The sequence below is a fragment of the Physeter macrocephalus genome, chromosome 21, assembly GCF_002837175.3.
Source record: "Physeter macrocephalus isolate SW-GA chromosome 21, ASM283717v5, whole genome shotgun sequence".
NCBI lineage: Eukaryota > Metazoa > Chordata > Mammalia > Artiodactyla > Physeteridae > Physeter > Physeter macrocephalus.
In genome coordinates, this window is record NC_041234.1 from 63,778 (window position 1) to 88,431 (window position 24,654).

General features: G+C 43.4%; 1 protein-coding gene across 1 annotated transcript in view; it reads left to right on the top strand.

The window, feature by feature from the left end:
- The window catches only part of CA5B (carbonic anhydrase 5B), a 38,045-nt gene that overhangs the window by 4,638 nt on the left and 8,753 nt on the right, over nucleotides 1-24,654 (top strand). The window contains exons 3-6 of the mRNA XM_055081854.1: nucleotides 6,065-6,251; nucleotides 16,007-16,204; nucleotides 22,977-23,095; nucleotides 24,486-24,581. Coding sequence (XP_054937829.1) covers nucleotides 6,110-6,251; nucleotides 16,007-16,204; nucleotides 22,977-23,095; nucleotides 24,486-24,581 — 555 coding nt within the window. The 5' untranslated portion in view covers nucleotides 6,065-6,109. The remainder of the gene's footprint in view (nucleotides 1-6,064; nucleotides 6,252-16,006; nucleotides 16,205-22,976; nucleotides 23,096-24,485; nucleotides 24,582-24,654) is intronic.

The window sequence follows — 24,654 nt, forward strand, 5'->3', positions numbered from 1 at the left end:
CCTCCCCTGACACTGAGATTGATTACTGAACAAACCCAAGGCTCTTCCCATTTCAACCCCAGTTGTCCTCTCTGGCCTTGGCTCTTAAGCACCCCTGCCCTCCCTTAAATGTCCTAATCACCCCTGACATTATTTCTGTCCATCTCTCTGCCTTTGCACCTCCTGTTAAAACTGTCTCTCCCCTCTGACCCATGGTTCAGATGCTACCCCTCCTGAAACTTAGAACCTCTGCCCTCTATGTTTTCATTGAATTAAGTCAGCGCTGTCATCACATCTGACTTTAAGAAGTATTTGTTTAATTATGCTAAGTGAAATAAGTCAGACTCAGAACAAAAAAACTGTATGATTCCACTTATATGAAATATCTAGAATAGGCAAATACATAGAGACAGAAAGTAGAACAGAGGTTACTGGGGGCTGTGAGATGGGGAGGAATGGGGAGTTACTGTTTAATGAGCACAGAGTTTGTATTGGGGATGGTAAAAAAGTTTTGGGTATAGATAGTGGTGATGGTTACACAACACTGAATGTATTTAATGCCACTGAATTGTACACTTTAAAATGGTTAAAACGATAAGTATGTTTATTTTACTACAATAAAAAAGGTAACTTAAAAAAAGAGAAGTTATTTGTTTAAACAGTTTTTCTATGTAGATTGCAAGCTTGTGAAAATAAGGAGAAAACACAACTTTTTCATCTTAACCCAGCACAGTGCTTTGCATGAGATAATCGCTCATTATTGCTTCAATTCAGGAATGGAAGTCAATGGAAAGGAGCAAAGAATTAAGGCAGGGTTTCCCCATATCTCTTACCAATTTTTGAAATTTTACAAATTGATTTTATCAGAGAGAATCCTATTTAGTTGGAATTATTTGATGATACTGTCTTAAAAAGAAAACAATGACATTAAAAATCATCTAAAACTGCTTTCTATTTTCTTAATTTTTGTACTTATATCATGGGCAGCATTTTAGCAAACTCAATGTGAGTAATAATAACTTCCATTTACATAATACTTAACAGGATTTTCTGGGATTCTTCTCAGACCTTACACCATTTGAAGTCACAGAAAGAGTCAACTTCTTGTACAGTGTTACTGAACAACTGTTTTTCCTGGTCCTCTGGTTCTGGATTCTTTCTTGCATAAGTTGGAGGGCGTACATTAAGTCTTTTTTTTTTTTTTTTTTTTTTGCGGTACGCTGGCCTCTCACTGCTGTGGCCTCTCCCGTTGCAGAGCACAGGCTCCGGACGCGCAGGCTCAGCGGCCGTGGCTCACGGGCCCAGCCGCTCCGCGGCATGTGGGATCTTCCCGGACCGGGGCACGAACCCGCGTCCCCCGCATCGGCAGGCGGACTCTCAACCACTGCGCCACCAGGGAAGCCCTAAGTCTTAATCTTTCTGTTTTGTTTTATTTTGTTGGTTTTTGGCTGTGCTGTGCGGCATGTGGGGATCTTAGTTCCCCGACCAGGGATTGGACCCGTGCCCCCTGCATTGGGAGCATAGAGCCTTAACCACTGGACTGCCAGGGAAGTCCCTTAAGTCTTAATCTTAAACATTTCAGTTCATATAATCCTTTTACCCTGCTGATCTGCGATTATAAATTGTGCTGTTTCTTGCTGGACATAGTCTTATAAGTTACAAGCATAGGGCTTCCCTGGTGGCGCAGTGATTAAGAATCCGCCTGCCAGTGCAGGGGACACGGGTTGGCGCCCTGGTCCAGGAAGATCCCACATGCCACGGAGCAGCTAAGCCTGTGCGCCACAACTACTGAGCCTGTGCTCTAGAGCCCGCGAGCCACAACTACTGAAGCCTGCGCACCTAGAGCCCGAGCTCCGCAACAAGAGAAGCCCCCTCCATGAGAAGTCCGCGCACCGCAAATAAATAAATAAATAAATAAATAAAAGTTAGAAGCATAAAGTTCTGAACCTGAGCGCTCATCCAAGATTAGAGTGGAGATATCAAGAGAGAAGTGAAGTGTTTACATCAAGAGATAGGTAGGCACTGGGAAAGTATCCTGTTACTGGGCTTTTGTGCTATGTTTTTAAGTTTGAAAACCTGATAGTTTTCATATTCTGTCAGTGAAGTATTACCAAGGACTATTTCATACAGATAATTTTCATGGAGAAGAAACTATGAATTTGGAGGATATTTTCCTATGGAAAATAAAATCATGGATAAGTTTCTAAGATGTCTCGGATTTGCTTCAAAATAATCCAGGGAGGGGAAGCGGGGGGTGGGGCATAAATAAAACTTGCTTAGCCACCAACAGATATTGTTGAAATGAAGTATTAGGTACATAGGTGGTTTTATTACAGCATTTTCACTGTTTCTATAAGTTTGAAGTTTTCCAAAATAAAAAAATTTTTAAAAGCAGAAATAGATTCTGAATTGAGGTGGCCAATTGTCCATTCTCTAAGGCTGCTCAGTTAATTCAGTTAATAATATTTCAAATATTAAGATATTTGAAAATGAGATACTCATTTGGTTCAAGGCACTATCAAGATAGTATCTTGAAAGTTCGTTACCAGTCCCTATTTGAAATCGCGTCAGACTTTGCATATCTTAAATAAGGTACATTTTGGCATACGTACTCCCTCCAAAAATGTATACAAACAAACACACATAAAACTATAAACAAAAGTGATTTTAACTTGCTTTGAAAATATCAAACCACTTTTGGCAATGCAGACATACTTTATGTGTCACAGGCCTAAAGACTCCAGGTAGGGAGTTAGGCCTGCAGGGGAGGAGCCTCCCTGGGACTCACAAGCTCCCTATCAGTCCCCACTCCCTTAGTTCAGTGCGCTCAGTGGCACAGTGACGTGTACAACAGAGGGCATGGCCCTGGGCTGAAAGGCTGGCTTGTCACCATGCTGTGCTTCATGTTACAATACTTGTGCGGGCACACAGCTTGTGGAGAGCCAGTTATAAAGAGATCTGTCTGGAGTTCTTACTTGTGCCTTGCAGGGTAGTGACAGGAAGTAACTGCTTCCTGCTTTCACTGGACACATCTCAGGTGTGATTTTCTCTCCTTTCCCTTGGGTGCAGCCTCCTCTCCTCCAGCTCAGAGCTAGCAGTATCAAGGGCAGCAGTACAGGGAGAAGAGCGAGTTCATGGCTAATTAACAGCAGTGAAATATATCAACAGAGGGAGGATGAAATGCGAATGTGTGCCTCCTTGCTCAGCATCGCTTGGGGTCATAATGTGATTTTTTTGTATCTAACACCCTTCTTGGAAAGACAGTATGAATGAGTAAAGTTCAGGTCAGTAAGTGACATGTCTTCTTGTCCCCTCAGTTTCCCTTTTGGTGCCTTTGCACCCCAGTCAAGGCCAACTTGCTGAGAGGCCTCCTTTGGCAGGAAAAGGCGGACTCCAAGGAGGCACCAACACCTGCTGAGAACTGGTTTGGTGTGTGTTTTCCTTCCCGTATGATGTGCATTATTTTACTGAGGTAAAATTCGCATAACATAAAATTAACCGTTGTATTTTATTTTTTTATTTTTAATTTTTTGGCCACACCACGTGGCCTGCAGGATCCCAGTTTCCCGACCAGGGATGGAACCCAGGCCCCTGCAGTGGAAGTGCTGAGTCCTAATCACTGGACCCCCAGGGAAGTCCCAAAATTAGCCATTATAAAGTGTACAGTTCGGGGGCATTTAGTGCGTTCCCAATGTTGTGTAACCACCACCTCTGTCTACTTCCAAAACAATTATATCACCCTAAAAGAAAACCCCATACCCATTAATCAGTTGCTCCCCATTTCCCCCTCTGCCCAACCCCTGCTTTCTGTCTCTATAGATATCCCTGTTCTGATATTTCATACGAATGAAATCATACCATATGTGACCTTTTGTGTCTGGCTTCTTTCACTTAGCATTATGTTTTTAAGGTTCAGCACATTACAGCATGTACCAGAACTTCATTCCTTTTTATGATCTACTTCATCTTTACTACATCCCAGCACCCAACACAGTGTTTAGAGCAAAGAAATGTTGAAGTGAAGATGCTTAGTGGCAGAATTCCCAACCTGAGAGGCTAGGTTAGGTTCATATTCAGGAAGGTCTCTCTTTCAGATCAGGCAGGACTTTGGGGATCCTTCAGGTCTTACGCGTAGGGATATGAGACCCGCCTCTTAAAGGACTAGCATTTAAAAGCGTTTCAGAAGTATAAATAACCCTACAAATGGGTGACGATGGCATCTAGGAAAAGGAAAAACCCTTAATACCATCCGAGAACATGGTGGCAGTCACTTCATAGCTCTGAGTTCTTGAAATTAGGATCAACATCTTCTCCATCACCAACGAAGCCTCCTTGGGGCATTCCACTAATAGTCATCAAGCAGCCATCATGTGCCAGGCACCGTGTCCCTAAAAGATGCAGTCATGACAGCGACAGACACGGTCCCTGCTACCACGGGGCTTTAATGTTGGAGAGATGGAGATGCAAAGTAGATTTGTGATCAGTTATTTAATTCAACTGCAGTAAGCACCACGACCAAGAAGTAGGCGCTGGGCTCACCAAGAGAGGGCATGGTCAAGGGGGGCTTCTAGGAAGTAATATTGGATGTGATCATCAAAGGGTGGATAGGAATTAACCAGGGAGGCCCAGGGAAGGAGCATCTGCATAAGCCCTGAGGCTAGAGGGAGCATTAGGAGTTGGAAGAACCAAAGTCCACATGGCTAGTGTGCAGGCAGGAGCGTGAAGTGGACCGTAAGGCAGAGAGGTCAGCAGGGCCAGGGCACACGGTGTCCTAAACAAGTGTTTGAATGCATCTCAAGTAATCACTCTTAAGAGATTGAAATTTATAGTGGAGTGAATGTATAATCAAAAACAAAATTTTTTTTTTTCCATTTCTGACCTTGGTTACTCACTTGGTATAGGGATAGGAGTTTTCAGGAAAAGAGGATAAGCAATATTGGTGGGTGGGAGGAGTTTGGTGGGGAAGAAGCATTCAAAATTAATATTACCATAATTTCAGAACACTAGTGAATGCCTTGGAAAGCATCGTCTTCAGATATTTTCACTGTGAGCATGTGAGGGGGGCGGTAGAGAGGTCATCAGTGCAATCATAAATGAATATTCAAATTGAATCTACTTGTAGATTAGTTCAGGATTAGCCTTCTCCATTTTCCCCATGATCAAGGGACAGAGTGTTACACCTAAAACTGGCAAAGAGGGCTTCCCTGGTGGTGCAGTGCTGAAGAATCCGCCTGCCAGTGCAGGGCACATGGGTTCGAGCCCTGGTCCGGGAAGATCCCACGTGCCGCGGAGCAACTATGCCCGTGTGCCACAGCTACCAAGCCTGTGCTCTAGAGCCCGCAAGCCACAACTTCTGAGCCCATGTGCCACAACTACTGAAGCCCACGCGCCTAGAGCCTGTGCTCCGCAATGAGAAGCCCGCACACCGCAACGAAGAGTAGGCCCTGCTCATTGCAACTAGAGAAAGCCCGCCTGCAGCAATGAAGACCCAATGCAGCCAAAAATAAATAAAAATAAAATAAATTAATTAAATTAATAAAAAAGAAAACTGGCAGAGAGTCACATTATATTTAAGCTTAGATTTCAAAACTGCTCATGACTACTTTGGCAAGATATATCCTTTTTTTTTTTTTTTTAAAGCAATCCAGATGCAGATTGATTTTTTTTTTTTTTTTAAATTCAGGCTCCCTGGAGGGAACTTTAATCTTTGGTTTCTCCGTATATATAAATAACATACTGGACTATTAACCTGGATTTCAGGGAGTAAATTTTTGGTTTTTTAATTTAAGAAACCGTACTGTAAACAGTCTTTCATTCTTGTGGATGAAGAGAGTCGTTTCACTGGACCTCTAATATTTAGTAACCCTAAGGGAAAGGCAAGGTGCCTGAGTCAGTCATCAGGACCCTGCCAATGAGGTGACCAATGAGTTTGAGGAATAAGAGTGGATAAACAACTGACTCTCATTTGGCCTCCCCCTCCCACTCCCCCATACTAATAATCTGAATGATGTTTTCCACAGGATCAGCCACCTCTGTTGTTTAAGGCTTTTCCTCCTCTGTCCTCCTTTTGCCTCTGGGTTATTAGGTTCCTGCAAGTTACCTGGGAGCTGATCAAGACTTCAAGCTAAAGATGGTGATGATGAGTCGCCTGAGGGTCATTCTTCAAGCCTCTCCATGCAAGGCACGGTGGAGAAGGTTCCAGATTCCGAGGTCCATGCTAGCCAGGCCCTGCAGCCTCTACACCTGCACTTACAAAACCCGGAACCGAGCCTGTGAGTACATGGCTGCCTGGAGAGAGCAGAAGCCTGGTTGTTTCCTAGCAGTCACGTGTGTTGAGTGGCCGCAGCTCTGATGTCAGTGGCATTCCAGACTGGGATTAGATGCCTTGAGAACTGTGAGGATAACCCATTATTTCTCTATTTGCTCAAATATGGAAAGCCTTTTTCTCCCCTAGCTTTATTGAGATATAACTGACCTAAGTCTAAGGTGTACATCATGATGATTTGATACACGTGCATACTGTGAAATGATTACCACAGTACCGTGTGGAAAGGTGTTTTCTTCACCAGTTTTAACTTGTTAAAATGATGTCATGCAGAAATAGGTCAAAGAAGTCCCAAGTTTCAAATACTTTGAACCTGTTCTTTATTGTTTTTTGTTAGCAATTGCCTTTTCACTAAACTTGATCCACGGACTGCGAATTATTTCTGTGAGTCTGAACATTCTGGGATTTGCATATTCATGTTTGCAAGCAGCTCAGTAGCTTCATACTCTGGAATATTCCGTCCCTCGTTACAAATTGCAGAAGAGTTGCTTCTAGCTGACCAGCTCGCCAGTGTGTGCTCCGCTATGAACCCAGCAGATCAAGTGAGGCAGCGGATGGTCCTCCCTGACACCACGGCGCTACCGCCACGGGCGTGGGTGGTCCTGTGCTGTCGGGGTGGCCTGTGCACAGCAGATGCTGCGTGGCATCCCTAAGTGTCCCCTGGGGGGCCAAGTAACCCTGGTACAGAGCCCCTGAGATGATCGGAGAGGATAATGTGTGTGTTGGTGGAGACATGAGTTTAAAGAAATGGTTAAGCATATCTGCTAAATAGTTATATATTTTCCACCATTCACAGTGAATCCACACAGAGTTTTCCAGCGTTGGTTTGCTTCCAGATTCCAGCTTTCTCAACTTCTCCTCCTTGGGTTTACTCTCTTTGAGCCTATTTTGCACATTAAAAAAGGAATGTATTAGTAACGCTAATCTAGCTAAATCTATTGCCTTGAAACTGCTTCATAAATATATTTTTACTATAAGTTTATTTTGTTTCCTCCGATATTGACTGTGTTCTCATTAAACTGAACTGGTCTGAGTCATAATAAATTTCTGGTTGCTGGGTGTGGCTTCCTACCATCAGGCCCACATCCTACCCGGACTGGCTTATTCTCAACGCTGGCACTTTGTGGTCTAAGGCTTAAAATAGAAAAAAGTAGTCATATTTATCTAGTTACTAACAGAAAGTGTTTTTTTTTTAACAGAAAGTTGAAAGTTGAGGGTCTAAAATCCAATATGCTCATGTCTTTAGAATAGTTTGCTCCTAGGGAATTCCCTGGCGGTTCAGTGGTTAGGACTCCACGCTTTCACTGCTGAGGGCCAGGGTTCCATCCCTGGCCGGGGAACTAAAGTCTTATAAGCCGTGTGGCACAGCCAAAAAAAAAAAACAGATTAGTTTGCTCCTTTCAGTGCTGACAAAAACAAAAAGTGGTAGTGACTTAGGGATAAGGGGCTTCCCTTAATTAATTTCCCACATCAGATGTTCTTGTTTGTAGGTTACTAAGACATACAGATGACAGACATGATTTGGTTTTGCTTTTTATGTTTATACTGTCCCTCCTTGTTTCCCCCAGGATAGTATTTGGTCTTTGCTGTCCTGGCCACTGAGCATGTCCTGTTTGGATATCCTGGTTCTTCATCTGTTTAGCTGTAAGGACAATACTCATTGTTTCTGGAAGCTCAGTACCCCAGTATACATTCATAACCAAGGATGACCCAAAATTGCTGAGGGTTAGAAAAGATAATGTTCAAAGTCCTTAGCTAGCGCCTGCCACACAGTGAGAACTCGGCCTTGGCAGCTCCCTCTAGTACCACAGTCGTTCATCATCACCGCCTTCATCACCGTCATATGCTCAGCACCTCCCTCAGATGTCCGACCACCTTTAGGAGCCGGGTGCAGAGTAGGGAGTGACTGGAGGAGGAGGCTGTGGCGAAGTCAGAAGCAGCATTTCCCTGGGGCCTGTGCCGCGTGCTCTGCCTTCACTCCGCACCATCCCTCTCCCCGAGTAATCACTGGTGTCAACTCAAACTGCTGTTTGCTGTGATCTCAAGTGGCAGACAGTAAATGTTGAGAGTCCTAACCCTGCAGACTGGTAACATGATAAAATAAAGATAAAAATCCTATACCCGCTACCCAAGATGAAAAAATTAATTTCACTTCATGTATCATCTACTGAAGTTTAGCCTAATCGTCACATAAAAAAAATTGAGGGTCAGAGTAGATCGCAAAACAAAACTCAACGGTAGGAAAATCCAATTAAAAAATGGATCAACGACCTTAACAGACACCTCATCAAAGAAGACATACAGATGGCAAATAAGCATATGAAAGGATGCTCCACATCATATATCATCAACAAAATCCAAGTTAAATAATCATGAGACATCAAAACACACCTATTAGAATGGCCAAAATCCAGAACACTGACAACATCAAATGCTGACAAGGATATGGAGCAACAGGAACTCTCATTTACTGCTGGTGGGAATGTAAAATGGCATAGCCACTTTGGAAAACAGTTTGGTAGTTTCTTTCAAAACTTAATATATTCTTACCATACCATCCATCAATCAATACTCCTTGGTATCTACCCAAAATTGTTGAAAACATGTCCACACAAAAACCTGCACACAGATGTTTATAGCAGCTTTATTCATAATTGCCAAAATTGGAAGCAACCAAGATGTCCTTCAGTATGTGAATGGATAAATAAATAGTGGTACATCCAAACACTGGAATATTATTCAGCACTAATAAGAAAGCTATCAAACCATGAAAAAACATGGAGACAACTTAAATGCATATACTAAGTGAAAGAAGCCAATCTGAGAAGGCTACATACTGTATAATCCCAACTATATGACATTCTGGAAAAGCAAAATTATGGAGACAGTAAAAAGATCAGTGGTTGCTAAGGACTGGGAGGAGGGAGGGATGAACAGGCAGAGCACAGAGGATTTTTAGGGCAGTGAAAATGCTCTTTATGATACTCTAATGAATGATACATGTCATTATACATTTGTCCAAACCCACAGAATGTACAACACCAAGAGTGAACCACAATGTAAACTATGGACTTTGGGTGATTCTGATGTGTCAGTGTAGGTTTGTCAATTGCAATAAAAGTAGCACTCTGACGGGGCATGTTGATAATGGGGGAGGCTATGCACGTGTGAGTATGGGCAGTATATAAGAAATCACTGTACCTTAAATAATAAAGTCTTTTAAAAATTAAGCATGAGACCTTAGACCATAAGAAAATAAATGTAATAATGTTAATTCTTAATTGAATGAAATATAAAGAACATCTTCTAGAATGGAAATGGTACATATTTATTAATTGCTATTATTCCAATGATTCACGTTGTTCATGATCTTTCATTTTAGAAGGAAGAGAAATTTATTTTTAGGATAAATTGGAATAGAATGGTACTGTATAAAAGGTAGGCACTAGACCCACATGGGCATTCACAAGTAAATTAAAATTCATTAAAATTTTATAGCCACAAATGCCTAGCACTTACCATACTGGTCATTTCCATCATCAGAGAAAGTTCTATTTTACAGCACTGATCTAATAATAACTGAACTGTGTTAGAAAGTTGTTCAGTTATTTCTTCAAGTAATTTTGAAGGATACAAAGCCTGGAGAATAAGAGTATTAAAAAGCTTGTTTTGGGCTTCCCTGGTGGCACAGTGGTTAAGAATCCGCCCGCCAATGCAGGGGACACAGGTTCGAGCTCTGGTCCGGGAAGAACCCACCTGCCGCAGAGCAACTAAGCCCGTGCACCACAACTACTGAGCCTGCGCTCTGGAGCCTGCGAGCCACAACTACTGAGCCCACGTGCCACAAATACTGAAGCCTGTGCGCCTAGAGCCCGTGCTCCGCAACAACAGAAGCCACCGCCATGAGAAGCCCGTGTACCACAACGAAGAGTAGCCCCCACTCACCGCAACTAGAGAAAGCCTGTGCGCAGCAACGAAGACCCAATGCAGCCAAAAATAAAAATAAATAAATTTTTTAAAATAAGAAGAAAAGCTTATTTTACAATGTCTTCACAAAGAACTCTGACAATCGCCAGATAATCCAGACTCAGGATGCCCCAGATTGAGTCTTTTCATTAACAGATAATCTTAAGAAACAATGGACCGATTAAGAGCCCTTTGGATTTAATTACCGACCGCAGGAGTATCTGTAGCTACAAGGAACTAACAAAGAGCCCTGAACTGACCACCAGGAAACGCGGGCCTTAGGCTCCCGCACTGGCAACTGCATGTGATGCTGTGGTTACCTGGGCTCAGCGTGAAAGTGCCTTTTACAACCCTGATGCTCTAACAAGGCAATCTGTGATTCTGTGACCATCCCCAACAAAGTCACATGGAGGGTCCCTGTGTATCCCATCACTGCGATAAGCCCTAGGCCTGCTAGGATGGTGTTCAATTTGACGAGGAAATAGCCCATCTCAAGAAAAAGGACAGTACAGGGCAAGGCATAGGAGAAAAGGCTAACGAGGGTATAGAGCAACAATGTCCAGTAGATAAATGATGTGAGCCACAAGTATGAGCCATATAGGCAATTCCATATTTTCCAATAACCACATTTAAAAAACAACAAATAGTATGTCAATTACATCTCTATAAAACTGGGGGAAAGGGACTTTCCTGGTGGTCCAGTGGTTAAGACTCCACGCTTCGACTGCAGGGGGCGCGGGTTGGATCCCAAGTTGGGAACTAAGGTCCCACATGCCCTGCTGCGCAGCCAAAAACAAAACAAACAAACAAACAACTTGGGGGGGAAAAAGAAGAAATAAATTTTATTCATTTGTGAAATTAATTCTACTAATATATCAAATATATAGGTGAAATATAGTATAGAGGGAAAATTAGCTTTACTAATATATTTTATTTAACCCAGTATATCCAAAATATATCTTGTTACTTTAAAATGAAGTGAATATAAGAATTATAAATGAACTATTTTACATTCTTTGTTTTGTATTAAGTCTTCAAAGTCCCTAGGTGTTTTACAGCACATCTCAATTTAAACTAGCCACACAGGGCGAGTGGCTACCATATTAGACAGTGCAGGTTCAGAGAGTAACAGCAGATGAAGGGATGCTTAATATAGTGTGGGGTTGTTAGGGAAGGGGCTTGAACTGACCTTGAGAGCCTGCTAGGGTTTTAAGAAATGAGAGAGAAACAGGCAGAGGCGATCTCCTGAACACAGGTGTTCTGGGGTAAACGTGCTTGCCTGGTTGGAGAGACTGTGAGTGTGAGGGAAGGGTAGAAGGGTAGAGAGCCTTGGCATGGACTTGTTTGGAGTATTCAGTGCCTCCTTTGTACCTGATACCAAGTTTGGCCCTGGGCTGTAGAAGTGTAGGACACAGGCCCTTTGAGCAGATAAAGCAAATACACGGTACACGAGGAATGGTTGGGTGCTAAATGGTGTGAGAGTGAATGCAGTGTGAGTTCTGAAGAAGGAAAGATCAGAGTGGTTGGAGAAGATGTCAAGACCAGTTTGGGAAGATGGAGTAGAGAGGAGTGAGAGAGGAGGAGAAACAACCAAGAGATGTGGTATGAAGTGTGGGGCGGAGAGGCCTAAACTAGGCTGGTGGTCTCGGGCAAGGCAAGGAAGAGACAAATTTGAAGGATGATTAAAGGAAAAATAATGTGATGATGAGCAGGGTAATAGGAAATAAAGATAAAAGGGGAATGTACCCTTCCCAGCAATGCTCTTTATCTCATACACTCAATCCGCAAGTGACTGAAAGGCAGCTCAGTTCTGGACAGCAGAAGTGGGGGAGGCAGATAGTTAAGCGTATTTGTGCAGGGGAGAAGAACGAATTTCCTTCTAGGTTCCTGGCTGAGACCTATGTAATAAGGCAGATTAACAGGAGAAAAGCAAACAGGACTTTAATAACACGTATACCTCCTTGATGACACGGGAGAGACCCAGGAAAACAGTAACTGCTCCAGGTGGCCCTAGATACCACCCTCAATACCCGCTCCAGCTAAAAATAAAAGAAGATGCTGGGGGAGAGGCATTATTGGAGGTGACCAGGAAAAGCACACTGAACAAGGGTAAGGCTGTTATGCAGATCTAAGTCCTGCATTCTCCACTGATGAGTTTCTGGTGATTTAGTCATCCTCCTCTTCCTGGTACAGAGAGGAAGACACCCTTACAAATGGAGATTTCCGCTGTAAATGTAAATTTCCCTTACAAACAGGTAACTTCCACTCTGTTACCAGAGCTTCTCCTGTGTCTGCTGTTTCTCAAAATAATCAGCTCAAAGGAATCCTTATGCCAAAGAGATGTATTTGGGGGTGGCATATTCGGCTCCCTTTCACCACCCCAAAATATGCCTCTTTGACATATGGATTATTTTGAGCCGATTATTTTGAGACACTGCAGACACAAGAGAAGCTCTGGAAACAGTATAAATTACCAGTTTTTTTGCAAGGTACATTTACATTAGAAAGGGGGTCTGCACCAGGAGGAGAGCTATTACCAGAGATCACTTTTTCACCTGAGAGAACTTTCTTTAAACTTCGTTTAGGATATATTTCCTTTTCTCACCTTCCTGTGAAATTCCTTCCTCCCCCCGGAAGGCCCAGACCCGTCCCAGTCCTTAGCTCATGATAGTATTTAAGCCACAACCGCCCACCTGCCTTTTGAGTCCCCTATCTTTGTGGGGGCTCCAATCACTAAGTAGGTATTTAATTTTTTTTCTCCTGTTAATCTGTCTCTTGATTATGGGGAGGTCTCAGGTAAGGACCTAGAAGGTTGAGGGAAAATTATTTTTACTCTCCTACAGCGGCATATTGTGCTACCCTTCATATGCATATCATTATGACTACACCTGCGTAATAAATGTTGTGAGGGAAAAGATCAGAGGGCTATGATTAAAAAATAAGAAGAGAGAATCATATTATAAGAGGGTAGTCAGAGAAAATTTCACTGGGGAAGTGACAAGCCCAATATCTAAATATAATAGGAGCCAGCCCGAAACTCAATGGGGGGAAACTGACGTCTGAGGAGGAGGAGGAGCAGGAACTGAGGGGCTAAGGCAGGAATGAGCTTTCCACATTTCAAAGGCTAAAAGAGACCCCTTCCTTGTACCCACTGCCCCAGGCTGGAGCCATAGGTGGTACAAGCCGAAGTAAATCAAAGCCAGGACCAGTCATATAAACAAGAACTAAAGCCAAGCTGACCACATGGAATCTAAAGGGCTTTTGTTATTGACACCTTCCTAACCGACAGTGTGACGTCGTGCCCTTAAACCATGGTTGACAGAATCACTCTCTCTGTTTATTTCATTCTCCCCACACGAGAAGCTGGAAACGCAGGCTCCGTTAGTCAGAACACGTAATCACCTTCCGACTTTGAGGGGAAGTCTGAGTAACCACCAAGAAATCATTTTAATCTGTATTTTGTTAAAATGGAGGAAGAGGAAGGGAGGAGAGAAGAAAAATGTGCATTTATCTTTAGCAAAACGAGCCCTGGGCAAAAGCTGGCTTCACGAAGGGGACAGTGACCAAGGGCTCCCTGGTGGGGGGATGGTCTGGGTTCCTAAAGGAGGAGGTGGGTGGGGGAAAGAAAACCTGGAAGGTGAACTTGTGAACCGAGGGGCATAAAAATTGACAGGAGGGCTTCCCTGGTGGCGCAGCGGTTGAGAGTCCGCCTGCCGGTGCAGGGGACACGGGTTCGTGCCCCGGTCCGGGAGGATCCCACGTGCCGCGGAGCGGCTGGGCCCGCGAGCCGTGGCCGCTGAGCCTGCGCGTCCGGAGCCTGTGCTCCGCAACGGGAGAGGCCGCAACAGTGAGAGGCCCGCGTACCGTACAAAATAAAATAAATGAAATAAAATAAAATAAAATTGACAGGAGCGTTATGACCATAAAAGAGCAGCTGAAGGAACAGGCCCAGTGTCCTTGGGCTGGTGTTTGTGTGGGTGAGAGGGTAGACTCTAGGCCATTTCCTGACTGAAGTGGGGGACGATTTGGGTGAAAGAGGGCATCGTCTTAGGGATCTGCTCCTTATTCCCTTCTCCCCTAGTCTCCTTAGACCCGAGACCCGCACGAGCTGGTTTTGAAGGGTGTGAATGCTCAAAGCCTCAGCCTCAGTCTGAGCATCTCAGAGCGGACAATGCTGTCAGGTGTCTTTGTGCCGGCGGGCAGCTTTAGGACTGAATCGTGGCTGTTCTCGGGGTTTCTGGAAGTTTGAGAATATCAAATTAAAAATTAATCAGTATGGCTGATTCATTTTGTTGTGCAGTGGAGGCCAACACAACATTGTAAAGCAACCATACGCCAAGAAAAATTAATTTAAAAAATTTTTAAAAATTAATCAAATACAGCTTTTTATCCCAATAATAGCATTTGGATGATCAATACTCAAAGGGCATATATCCAGTAGGGCGCTACAAGGCACCAAAAAAAGGGAGGGAGGTATGGCTCCTCCCTGCAAGGAATGTGCATTCTAATCTGATAACAATATGACTATTGTACCAATTCATATGCATTTTTCATTTTAGCTTTCTGAAACAGAAAGTCCTCCTTCTCTAAAGTCAGTTCTTGTTGTTCAGAAGTTATGTTACACTAAGGGAGAAAACCCAAAACGTTGGGTTCAGACCTCTCTAGAGATGAGATTACCGCATTATATGGAAAAATTGAGCGGGGGGCGGGGAAAGGGAATGCCCTGAGTTTGCCTATTGCTTTTTGCTCTAGACCAGGATTTCTCAACCTCGGCATTAATGATATTTGGGGCCACGTAATTCTTTCGCGTGAAAGCCCAGCCTATATACGTAGGAAGTTGAGCTGCATCCCCGGCCTCTACCCAGTAGATGTCAGTAGCACCCTCCTCCGGTTTTGACCACCGAGAGCGTCTCCAGACATTGCCAAATGTCCCCCGGGGTCAGAATCGCTCCCTCCTTTGAGAACCACTGGTCCAGAAACTGCCTTGGAGCGCTCTGTGTCTATGCTGCTGGGGCACTTGTACCAAAAAAACCCAAGGTTAAGATCCTGCTTTGGGCAGCTCTCTCAGGAAGAGAACCGTCTCCTCTGCAAGAGGAAACCAGAGGCAGGCTTGTTTTCTATGACAAGTGGAGTGCCAGTGAGCCTGCCGTGCACAGGGGGGTCTGACTGGGCAGCAGCTGCCTCGTCACTTTCTCAAATCTCAGACTCATTCTCAGTGGTGGGGGGAGGTGCAGAGGGTCGTCGGTGATGATTTACCTTGATTCACATTTTGTCCAGCTCTCCTGTTGGCCTTGGTTCTGCCCATCCGTGCTGATTCTAAAGGCAGAGAGCTGGACCACCCGAATTATACATGTGGGTTCTACCCATCATGTGTGGATAGCTCTTTCTTTGTTATAAGAAGTTTCCTGAGATTTATCAGGGACTTGCCACAAAGACCTGGCGCTCGACTCTTTGGGAGGAAGATCACCGTCAGTGACGTCATCAGCACCCGTGTGGGACAGAGTGTGCGTGTACACCTGAACATACAGTGTCACAGCTATTCATGTGACGGGACTCCAGGGACCTCAGCAATGCTAACATTCTACCCAGGCTTTGCAGGACGGCTGCCTAATCCTCACGGCTGGCTCACATAAGAGGTGAACCCAGCATACACGCTTACATGGGACCATATCGTCCCCCCAGTGGGAGTCCAGCTAGTGTCACCTCGAGGACAGCCCCCGATGTGCTTTCTCCTAGTGCACCCTCTCTGGGAGAGCGTGGACCTGGTCCCGGCGGGTGAGCGCCAGTCGCCCATCAACATCCGGTGGAGGGACAGTGTCTACGATCCTGGCTTAAAACCGCTCACCATCTCTTACGACCCGACCACCTGCCTCTGCGCCTGGAATAACGGGTACTCTTTCCTCGTGGAATTTGAAGACTCTGCAGATAACTCAGGTGAGAGCCAGACCTGTCTGTGGTCTCATCTGGAGTTAAAGGGACAGTTTCATGTCAGCACAGGCCACGTCGCGAGGCCTCCACGGGAGCGGGGACCTCTTTTATTAGCAGTGGCACGGGACTCACTGGACTGACTTTAATAATGTATGGAAAAAGTCCCTTCTGGTTTTTATGAACGTTTTCTTCCAGTATAGGTAGTATTTTTTATTAGTGAACATATATATCTCTCTATATAGAGTCTATAAGTGATATAAAGATAGGCTATGAAATTAAAGCTCTTCTAGAAGTTTCTTTGGCATATGTGTATTGCATATGTACTAATTTTCTCTGCTTGCTGACTTTACAAGACACTTTTATTTCGACAGTAATATTATTTAATCAGATTTAACTGATGGGATTACAATACTTTTGAAATGGGCAGAAAGCATACTAATGTGTGCATGAGGTTATAGGCTTAACTAGTTAAGACCAGTGGTATGTAAGAAAAATGGAAACTCGTGTTCTGTTAATTTTGTTAAACAATGTTACCTAGTTTAAAAGAAACACAGTTTAAGAGATTTTTAAATTCAAATATTCTATTGCTTTTGTATCTTTGTTTTAGCCTACCCAGATATAAACTAATCTAATGATTTCAAAGTTTACCTGAAACTTTTAGTGTCTATTGAAAACAGAATGTGATTAACTCCATGCAGGTTTCTTTTTTCTTTTTTCAAACGAATTTGATAGTATCAAATTGTCCTAATTTGTCTGAAGTAATTGTTATTTGAAATAATGTATCTTAAGGAACGGTTCTCAATCAGTGGCAATTTTGCTACCCCTCCCTCCCCAGGGACTGGCAAAACTTGGCAACATCTATAGGCCTTTTTGGTTGTCACACTGGGGGGGGGTGGTGCTACTGGCATCTCGTTGGTCGAGACCAGGAACTCTGCTAAAGATCCTACAATACAATGGACAGCATTCACGTAGAGTTATCCAGCTTCAAATATCAATAGAGCTGAGATTGAGAAACTTGAATTCCTCTCAGGAAGTTGAAGAAATGCATCCATGAAAGTGTTAATGAATGAAGTTAAAAGTGTATCTTAAAGTATAAATAGAAGCGTTCACTCCTGTATTTATCCTGGGTCTAGGATTCTCAACTGTATCTTGGTTTTCTTTGCATTTTGCTAGTGATGCTCTGATACTTAGGTATGGCCCTCTGGCCCAACTGCAAACAGACTGCTCCTCCAATGGGATTCCTCTCTCTCTGGTCCTCTGCCCTCTGACACACCTCTCTGCTGTGATTCAGGAAGTGTTCAAGTCTGCCCTTAAGGGCTTAGGTTTCTCTATATCCCCCATCTTCCTCCTTCTCCTCCATGGTATGACATGCCCCCCAAACCCTGAACATCTTACTTTCATTTCTCAAACTAAAATTACTTTTTCCTCCCAGATTCATCAGTATCTATTGACATTGTGTATAAGGATTCCAGAAATCTTCCAAACAGCAAGCTAAATTCCTGTTTTCCAGATGGCCATCTTGCACTATGGTGAGCTCTACTCGTCTCCCTTTTGAGCTCTACCATTACTCCTCCCAGAACTAGAAGAACGGGCAGACCCAGTCTATTAGAACACCAACTCTCATTCGTTTACTCTGCATGTGCAGCAGTCCTCTTGATTAATGAGTCTCAGTCCCATCTAGGTCCCTGGCAACAGTTTTTCCTTCCTTCTGAGGATCCTAAATAATGGTCAGCCTTCTAATTTCTTTGACAGTCTAGGGACCATCTGTTGCCAATATTTTAATCGAGCTGCAAATCTTGGCAAGTTATTTAATGGGTTTCTTAACCAAGTGAGTTAATCCCCAAGATCATTCAAGGCAAACAGCTTTTTGTTTTATTTTTTAGTCATTTTTTTTTCTTTTGAATAATAGATTCAAGAATTCTTATCCACCCATTTGCCTGGGCAATCTCATTTGGAAAATGAGTGACCAACATTTTCCTCATAATTGTTCTTTAGCTACCTCCAAACACAACTAACTAAATCATTCCTTGATCTTACCTTCCCTAGATGAGTCGGTCACACTATTTTTACAAAATATGCAAGAAAAATTGTACAGATGTTGCTAATTCTCCACGTACTTTGTCAGGAAGGACCAAATAAACAGCCCTTTTTCATTATGCTGTAATAATTATTTTAGGATACCATTAATCTTTAATAAGTACCTAACTTTCTCTCTCTCTCTCTTTTTCCACGTTTCAGTGACTGCCTCCTATTTCCTGCTTATTCTTCCCTGCTATTTCTCCATGCTGTTGTAAAATAATCAATAGCATTCAAAGAGGAAGAAAGAGTAAATGAACATTAAAAAAATAAAGAAAAAGGAAAAGAAGTACATCCTAGTAATGAAGAAAGGCAAGAAACAATTCTAATTCTAGAAAAGAAAGGGTCTAATAAATATCAATGTCTCTAAATTTCAAAAAAAGTAGGAAATGATGCTACAGTGTGCTTTACAAAGACCTGGGGATAAAGCATACAAGGAAAGGGGCTGGGGAAAGTATGTGACAAAAACAAAACATACCAAACCTTATGGGGTACAGTTAAAGCAGTGTCTAGAGAGAAATTTATAGATGAAAATGCCTATGTTGGATTACAGAACAGAAATCAAAAGTTGGTTCTTGGGAAGGATCAATAAAATGGACAAACCTTTAGCTAGGTGGACCAACAGAACAAAAGAGAGAGAAGACTCAAATTACTAAAATCAGGAATGAAAGAGGGGCCATCACAACCCACTTTACAGAAAAGGAGAGGATAATAAGAGAAGGGGTGTGAGCATCTCATACCACTGCCCTCTGCTGGGTACTGTTTTGTCATTTGGCTCCCTGAATAGGACACAGTTATTGATTTTAATGAGTGCATGTGATGGATACAAAATATTGTGAGGAAGGGCACTAAATTATGCTTGGGCTGAGTCCTATGGATGATCCCTGTAAATTATCACCTCCTCTGAAATGAATCTCATCGACAATGTCACTAGGCATTAAAGAGAAGAGTCCCGCTGTTCTCCTAAGGGTGCATCCTGCCCCCCACCTTGCTCCACTTACTTCACGCTTTTCTTTTTTTTTTTTTTTGCGGTCCACGGGCCTCTCACTGCTGTGGCCTCTCCCGTTGCGGAGCACAGGCTCCGGACGCGCAGGCCCAGCGGCCATGGCTCACGGGCCCGGCCGCTCCGCGGCACGTGGGATCTTCCCGGACCGGGGCACGAACCCGCGTCCCCTGCATCGGCAGGTGGACTCTCAACCACTGCGCCACCAGGGAAGCCCTTACTTTACACTTTTAAAGGGCATCACCTCTGACCCTAGTAAGAATGCCCTCACAAATATTTTAAGTTCTCCTTCCCTATTTTTGGTCCTACATTTACTTTTTTTGAAAAAGAACAATGTAATGATTTTTAGTAAATTTACAGTGTGGTGCAACTATCGCTACAATCCAATTTTAGAACTTTTCCATCACCCCAAGTATCCCACCCATTTCCTGCATTTGCTTTTATTTGCATGGGTCCTGAGTACTACCTTTCCCTTCATCAGCCCTTTCTCTGCTAGCTCCTTCGCCTCCACATTCAAGGCAACAGAAGACAGTGAACATTACATAGATCGCTTACTAGAAGCCTGACTCTATGCTAGGTGTTTTATATTTGTTATCTAATTTTTTCCAAGCTTTTCTCATCCTAAAGCACAGAAAGAACAAAATATCAGTGACCTCAAATAAATAAGTATATATTTATTTGATATAGCTTATGACTGATCTGCTTTCTAATTCACTGTCTCCCTTCTATACCCTGTTTCTTGCCAACTGTACTTCCGCCCCTCATCCATGCATCTGCCCTGCCATGCCACCCTTTTCCTCGCTCTTGCTGAATTTACCATTATGTTTCAATTAACAAACCCAACAGACAGTTTACAGTGCATTTCTTTAGTTCCTGGTTTCAAGGAGGATCCACTAAATGCCAGGCACTATGCCCAGTGTTCAGAATAGAAAGAGGAAGAAGGGTCTACGGCCATACCACCCTGAACATGCCCGATCTCGTCTGATCTCAGAAGCTAAGTAGGGTCGGGTCTGGTTAGTATTTGGATGGGAAAGAGGAGGAAGGGATGGTCCCTGCCTTTAAGGAGCTTATAGTGTGGTGGGGAGGCAGACCCTGGGAAAGATGATGCTAATGAAGAGGGCTAAGTGCTGTGAGAGAAGTGGGGTCTGGTGGGAGAAGGCTTCCTGACAGAGGTGACACCTGGGTGCTCTGTGTGGAGGTGAAGGTGTGAGGCAGTGTGATGCTCGTATTAGGTGTTACTCTGTGTAAAGTGCATGAAGGAAGTAGCAGACAAGGAAGTCCTGAGACAGGCAAGAGCCGATTCACAGAGTTCTGCAGACCACACTCAGAGACTCGGAATCTGGGCACAGCTTAGCTGGGTCCTCTTGCTCTGGGTCTCTCATTGGGCTGTGATCAAGGTGTCAGCTGTGGTTGGGGTCTTATCTCAAGGCTCCTCTGGCAAAGGATCCTCTTCTAAACTCACTCAAGTGGCTGTTGGCAGGTTCAGTTTCTCCCAGGGCCTCAGTTCCTTGCTCGCTGTTGACCAGGGGCCACCCTCATTTCCTTGCCAAGTGGGCCTCTCCAGAGGGCAGCTCACAACATGACCACTGGCTTCATAAGAGCAAATAAGCAAGAAGAGTCAGAGAGGGCAAGCAAGATGGAAAGCAGTGTGTTCTTATAACCTAATCTTTAAAGTGACATCCCATCACTTTTGCCCTTAGATGCAAGTCACAAGGTCCAGTTCACACTCAGGGCAGGGGACTACACAAGGGTGTGAATACCAGGAGACTGGGGATCACTGGGAGTCATCTTAGAAACTGCCAACACTCCTGACTAATGACACAAAGCCAGTTAATTCAAAGTGAAGTCCTTTTCCTGCAAAATGCATGCTCCTAACCACATCATACAGGAGACTACCTCCCTGTCTCCCCTCTCCCCCATACAATTCATATAGGTGTCGTGCCCAGCATATATAGAGATGTGATGATTTTTCTAGCTAGCAAGAGCCCAAGTCAGATGCCTGGTATCTAACATCTCTCCCAGGGGTCACAGACACAGATGTACCTACAGTGCTGGAGAAGTAATGAGAATAGGCCAGGCTGGGAGCGTCTAAGAGAAATGGCAGCGGTAGCCACTGTGAAGAACTGGCGGGACCATCTAAAGGGGCAGCCATTTCTCCCATCCAGCCTCTTGTCACCTGGTGGAGGCCTGGGCTCAACATGGGCAGGGCATCTCATTAAGTTGGGAATGTGGATTTTTATGTGAAATCAGCCAGCTTTAAATGTTGGCAATGAATTGAAAAATGTGTTTAGTACTGTGTGGGTGAATCAAAACACACCTGAAGACCAGTTCTGCCCCCCACCCTTGCAGCCACCCAGAGGTGACATCTCCTTTCGGCTTTGCTCATCATCTTTGGAGGAGACGCACAGTAAGTGTCCAGGAAATGTTGCCAGTGTTTTTCTGGGGATAGGAGGGAAATGCTGGCCCTCTCCTCTGCCCTGGTCACTTAACTTGGGACCAGAACTTCAATTTCATTCCAACAGATTATATTGAACATTTGCCAAAGTCATGCTCACAATATGGAGCTGGCATAGAAAAATAAGAATTTTCTGGAAGATATTTTATGTTTATTTCACTACACTTTCGTACCATCCTCCCATTCATTTAGTGAATCATGTGGTACTATTCTCTGCACTTCCCTTGCCCCTCAAAGAAAAGTAGTCATTGGTATCTTTGCTCACCTCTCACAAAACTTTCTTCAAAAAAGGAAATGATGTAAAATATTTATGAAAGCCGGTAAGATATACAGTAGACCATTGCATGACATATCCAATGTATTTGGACCTCAGGATGACTGTACTCAACATTTGCATACATAAAATTCAACTAATGAGGCAATAATCTCTAAAATCATTAAGACAGATGAGATGGAAGGTTTTCGTGCTGTTGTATGGTTTAACCATGGACAGACATCGCCAGGGTCTGATCAGATGGCAGAAATGAGGACCCAACATGCTTTAACAAATTCAAGCAAAAAAAAAAAAACAATTAGCACAACCCAAAGCCTGAGGAAGGGTGACTTTCAAAACTCGTATATGAATATTTCCCCTATCATGTATTGACTTCACTAGTCCAGAAAACTCTAGTCTAAACAAAAGGTATTTATTATTCAGCACAGGGAGACCAGTGGTACAGTGTGTGGGTGACTCACATTGTTCACTCTGTCTAAAGGGAGATGGCTGATAATTTTTGACTTGCAAATTTCCTTTTCCATTTCAATGTAAGGAAAAGAAACGCTAGGATCTTCAAAAATTGAAAAGCAAAGTATCGGTGCATAAAAAAGAGAGTATCTTTTGTACCCATATTTCAGTTTTATGAGATTGGGTTAGATAAATATGCTGAGAGAAATTTGCATTTTATTGTGCATAAAAAACACTGGGCACAGTAAATATAGAACATAAAACTAAGGCAAGAATTGGCCTTTAACAATTGTATGCAGCTTGGAATGTAGTTAAATCTCGGTGTCATTCAGAGTGCAGGTCTCGCCCTTACACATGTATTAAGTGTGTGGAAATCAAGTTTATAAACACTGGTATATGATACAGTGTGCTCCATTTAAGACAGTTCATATAGAAGGTCCACCCACAGATTCCACCTTTCCCCCACATTCCTCCATGACATGAAAAACTGTCCCCTGAATTGTTGGATGTGTCATTTCAGTGATCAAGGGAGGACCCCTGGAACACAACTACCGATTAAAGCAGTTCCATTTTCACTGGGGGGCTGTTGATGCCTGGGGCTCCGAGCATACTGTGGACAGCAAATGTTACCCAGCAGAGGTAAGTTGAGAAGTGTGGGAACAGTGACAACAGTGGAGAATAGGGGATGGTTCTGAGTTTCTAGTTCTAAGAAATTATCGGGAAGAATCAGGTAATTCCTATTAATGCTATGTAGCTCTCTTGGGGGCATAGATTATTCCCAGTTTATACATGTAAAAATGATAACTGCCCTCATTTCAAATAACATAGCAGAAATCAACCTAAAGATCCTGAAACGGAATTCTTCCAGAATTCTAAGCTAGGCTCAAATGATAGCCTAAAGAAATAATCCAGGCAACAGTGCAGGGCCACCAGGCCAAATGAACCCGAGTGAGAAATGGTGGGAGCCTAAATGAAGGCGGTGGCAATAGAAATAGAGAAAAAGAGGACGATTTAACAAGCATTTTTTTAAATTAATTAACTTATTTTTTGCTGCGTTGGGTCTTCGTTGCTGCGCACGGGCTTTCTCTAGTTGCAGTGAGTGGGGGCCACTCTTTGTTGCGGTGCACGGGCTTCTCATTGCGGTGGCTTCTCTTGTTGCGGAGCATGGGCTCTAGGCAAGCGGGCTTCAGCAGTTGTGGCACGCGGGCTCAGTAGTTGTGGCACACGGGCTTAGTTGCTCCGCGGCATGTGGGATCTTCCCGGACCAGGGCTCGAACCCATGTCCCTTGCATTGGCAGGCGGATTCTTAACCACTGTGCCACCAGGGAAGTCCCTAACAAGCAGTTTTGACAAGCATTTTTGAAATAAAAGCAACAGGACCTGGAGGCAGGGTCCTCTTCAGGAGAGGAGAGGCAGAAGTTAAACATGACCTTGAGGGTGTTACTTGGGAGGCTAGGTGAGGATTCGTGAATGATGGACAAGGAATGATTTGTAGGGAAATAAAAGGAGCCAAAGGAAATAGAATTTTTTCTTCACAACTTTCCCCCTAATTTAGTTTTAAATGTTACCTTAAAAAGAAACATATTTTAAGTGGTTATCCCTTGAACAAATTTGTCTTCAACTCCTAGTTCGCATAGGGAGAATCTATTTCTCTCAATATAAACATCTCTCCTTTAGATGCAAATGGATTTTGGATATGAGTGTTTCAGGCAAATCAGGATGGGAATGGACAAATGTTGCTCCCTCACTGAAATGTTATTCACTTGGAGATATACACATATATATGTATATAAAATTTTCTCCCCCAAATAAATCCCTCTACTCCAAAGTAGTATTAATTACTGCTCCTGCATATATTTCTTTCTGTTCTTTAATTCTATCTCGTTTTGCACCAGACTGTCATGTGCTTTTCTCAGTGGCTTTATTTTTGGTGAGGAAGCACAGTAAAATATCATATGTGAATAAGGCTGTCTGTTTTGGAGCAATCCTACACGGTCATGTGTAAAACCATCTTTTAATGGTGTTTCAGCTGCACTTGGTGCATTGGAATGCAGTCAAATTCGAAAACTTTGAGGATGCAGCACTGGAAGAAAATGGTTTGGCTGTGATAGGAGTATTTTTAAAGGTAAAAAAAAAATCTTACTAGCTTTAAGTGATGTGTTGTATCCTAGGATGAAAAGATACATACAACACTGCAA